The sequence below is a fragment of the Empidonax traillii genome, unplaced genomic scaffold, assembly GCF_003031625.1.
Source record: "Empidonax traillii isolate 1590-97213 ecotype Southwest subspecies unplaced genomic scaffold, ASM303162v1 scaffold240:size1935192, whole genome shotgun sequence".
Lineage (NCBI taxonomy): Eukaryota > Metazoa > Chordata > Aves > Passeriformes > Tyrannidae > Empidonax > Empidonax traillii.
Window position 1 is genome coordinate 1464941 of NW_020955433.1, and position 2641 is coordinate 1467581.

Genomic DNA, 2641 nt, shown 5'->3' on the forward strand with positions numbered 1-2641 from the left:
CAGCTGATGGGTGACACGTGCACCAGAGGCTGCAGATTCTGTTCAGTAAAGACAGCAAAAAATCCACCTCCTCTGGATCCCCAGGAGCCTTACAACACAGCCAAGGCTATCGCTGAGTGGGGCTTGGATTACGTTGTGCTGACATCTGTGGACAGAGACGGTGCGTACGTCGCGCTCCTCGCTTTCAGTGTGAGCCCTCAGGTGTGCTACGTGGGGTAAGCACAGGCCTCGTATGCATTTATCAGCACAGCTGTCAAGGAGCTCTGTTCTAAAGGAGTCCACAGTGCTGAAACTTTGGCAAGTTCCTGCATATTCTTGGTATTTCTCCATATCTGGTAAAATACAATAGAAGTTACGCTGTTATTAAATCCCAAGAATATTAGAATACTAAATATTTAAATTTTTTTGTGAAATGCATACATAAACACCATATTCTGTTACTACATTAGCAAAAAAAACACCCAACCACAAACATTCATATACAATGCCATTACAGAACTTCTTCCAAACGCTAAATCTGTAATATAGTATATGTAATAAAAGGGAGCGGGGTTTAGGTTGGACATTAGGAGGAATTTTTTCCCAGAAAGGAGGATTAAACATTTGAATGGACTTACCAGGGAGGTGGTGGAATGACTGTCCCTGGAGGTGTTTAAGGAAAGAATGGATGTGGCTCTTAGTGCCATGGTCTAGTTGACATGGTGATTGGTCATAGGTTGGACTTAATGATCTCAGAGGTTTTTTCCAACCTAATTGATTCTGTGGTTCTGTGAAAACTGGAAGTTGCCCTTTTTAAAGGTTGTAGCTCCTCTGAAGTGACACCACATAGGAGGGGAAAACCACTGCAAAAACTGTTCAGTATGGTGGGAAGTCCAGCAGCTTCAAAGGGGCCTACAGAGCAGTAATATATATATCTCAATTTTTGTACAACTGTTTCTCAGACCAAAACTGTGTATAGGTAAAGCCATTCTGTGCTCAGGCTGACAGTGGACCTAGAGACAGGTAAAACTGAATCACAGTCACAGGTAGACTTTGTGCAGAACAAGGCTTGGTAGGATATCTTTTGTAAACTCTTGGCATAAGCGGTAAGATAAGACTGGGGTTTGACTGGTTTATTATTTCTCATTTAAACTTGAATCTGTTACGGGTTTTGTGTCTTTGCTAATAAGTGAATACATTTCTTGAACTGAAAGGTTAACTGAATAATTGAAATGCTTCTAGATATGCCTGACGGGGGAGCGGAACACTTTGCAAAGACAGTCTCGCATCTGAAAGAAAGGTGTGTCATTAATGTACTGCTGTTACTGTTATAACCTCAGAATATGGTACTGCATGTAGGTCAGAGCTGCCTGTAGCTGAGTATTCAGGAGCCGTGCAGATATAAAAGTCTGCCTTTAGCCTATCTGTGCTGCTTTTTCTAGTTTTTCATCTGTCTCATAGAATGGCCCCAAACTGTTTTGAATTTGGATGCATTTCCAATTCATCCCAGGCTTATGTAAAGCTAAGCACTGGATTCCTTCTTTAAACGGGCAACTGGTTTACCAGGAAATGAGTACATTCTTCTGAGGTGCAGTCATTCCTGAAGCCGGGGGCTCAAACACAGTATTGCTGCCACCACATGACAGAAGGAGTCTGGTTTCTCATTCATATGTGATCGGATTGCTTTTCATTCCCCCACAATGGCCATTTCCAAGCCTGTGAATGTACCTTCCTGCTTTCCCTGGCTGTGTCACTTTCACCCTGCATCGGGGCCCTGTACACCATTTGACAGCATACTTGTCTAGCTGCAGAATTCATTTGTATAACCTCATTTAAGTGTTTATTCAGTGTATCTTGGGACTCCAAAGGTTCCTTCAGTTTTTCCCACCAGTCTTTCTGAGCTGAAATCAGGTTCTTGGACACCAAGATGAGATTCCAGGGCAATAACTCAGAGTCCTCATATACTAGTAGGCAGGGTCATGGCTGCTCTGTATTTTGGAGGTATGATTTCAAACTCTTGTTAAGTTACATGACTGCAACAAAGACACATGAAAAATCTTTTATAAGCAGTACATGTGATTAAAACTGGTTTAGAGGCTGTTGGAAATGCTCTTACAGTTATTATTTGGTTTTTGTTGTATTCCAGCTCACATCGGTAAAATCAGGAATTGAACCCAGTTCCTGTTTAATTTGTTATAGAAGTATTTGCAGAAATCTGTTCTTTTAGAATTGTACCCTGAATTAACTTTGCTTTGCTATCAGAGCATCATTTATTAATTATTTATGTGTGGTTTTTTGCTCTCTTGAGTTTTTCGACAACACAAAATCCCACCGATGTGTTCCTTTTGTCCCTCCTTTTCAGGAATTCCAAAATCCTAGTGGAATGTCTAACTCCCGATTTCCGAGGGGACCTTAAGGCTGTGGAGAAAGTAGCGTTGTCGGGGCTGGATGTGTATGCGCACAACGTGGAGACGGTCCCGGAACTGCAGAGGTGGGCACCAGCACTGTGTGCGGCAAGGGGGTTGTAAAAGGACGCTCTTTCTGAGCTGCCCTGAAGCCCCCGTGGCTGTGGGAGGTGGCGGGAGCGGGCGGGGCCGGGATGCGGAGCGGCCCCCCCCCCCCCCCCCCCCCCCCCCCCCCCCCCCCCCCCCCCCCCCCCCCC

General features: G+C 44.4%; 1 protein-coding gene across 1 annotated transcript in view; it reads left to right on the top strand.

Moving 5' to 3' along the window:
• Positions 1 to 2641, top strand: part of LIAS (lipoic acid synthetase) — a 13564-nt gene that overhangs the window by 3905 nt on the left and 7018 nt on the right. The window contains exons 6-7 of the mRNA XM_027888551.1: positions 1222 to 1279; positions 2342 to 2470. Of these exons, the coding sequence (XP_027744352.1) occupies positions 1222 to 1279; positions 2342 to 2470 (187 nt within the window). The remainder of the gene's footprint in view (positions 1 to 1221; positions 1280 to 2341; positions 2471 to 2641) is intronic.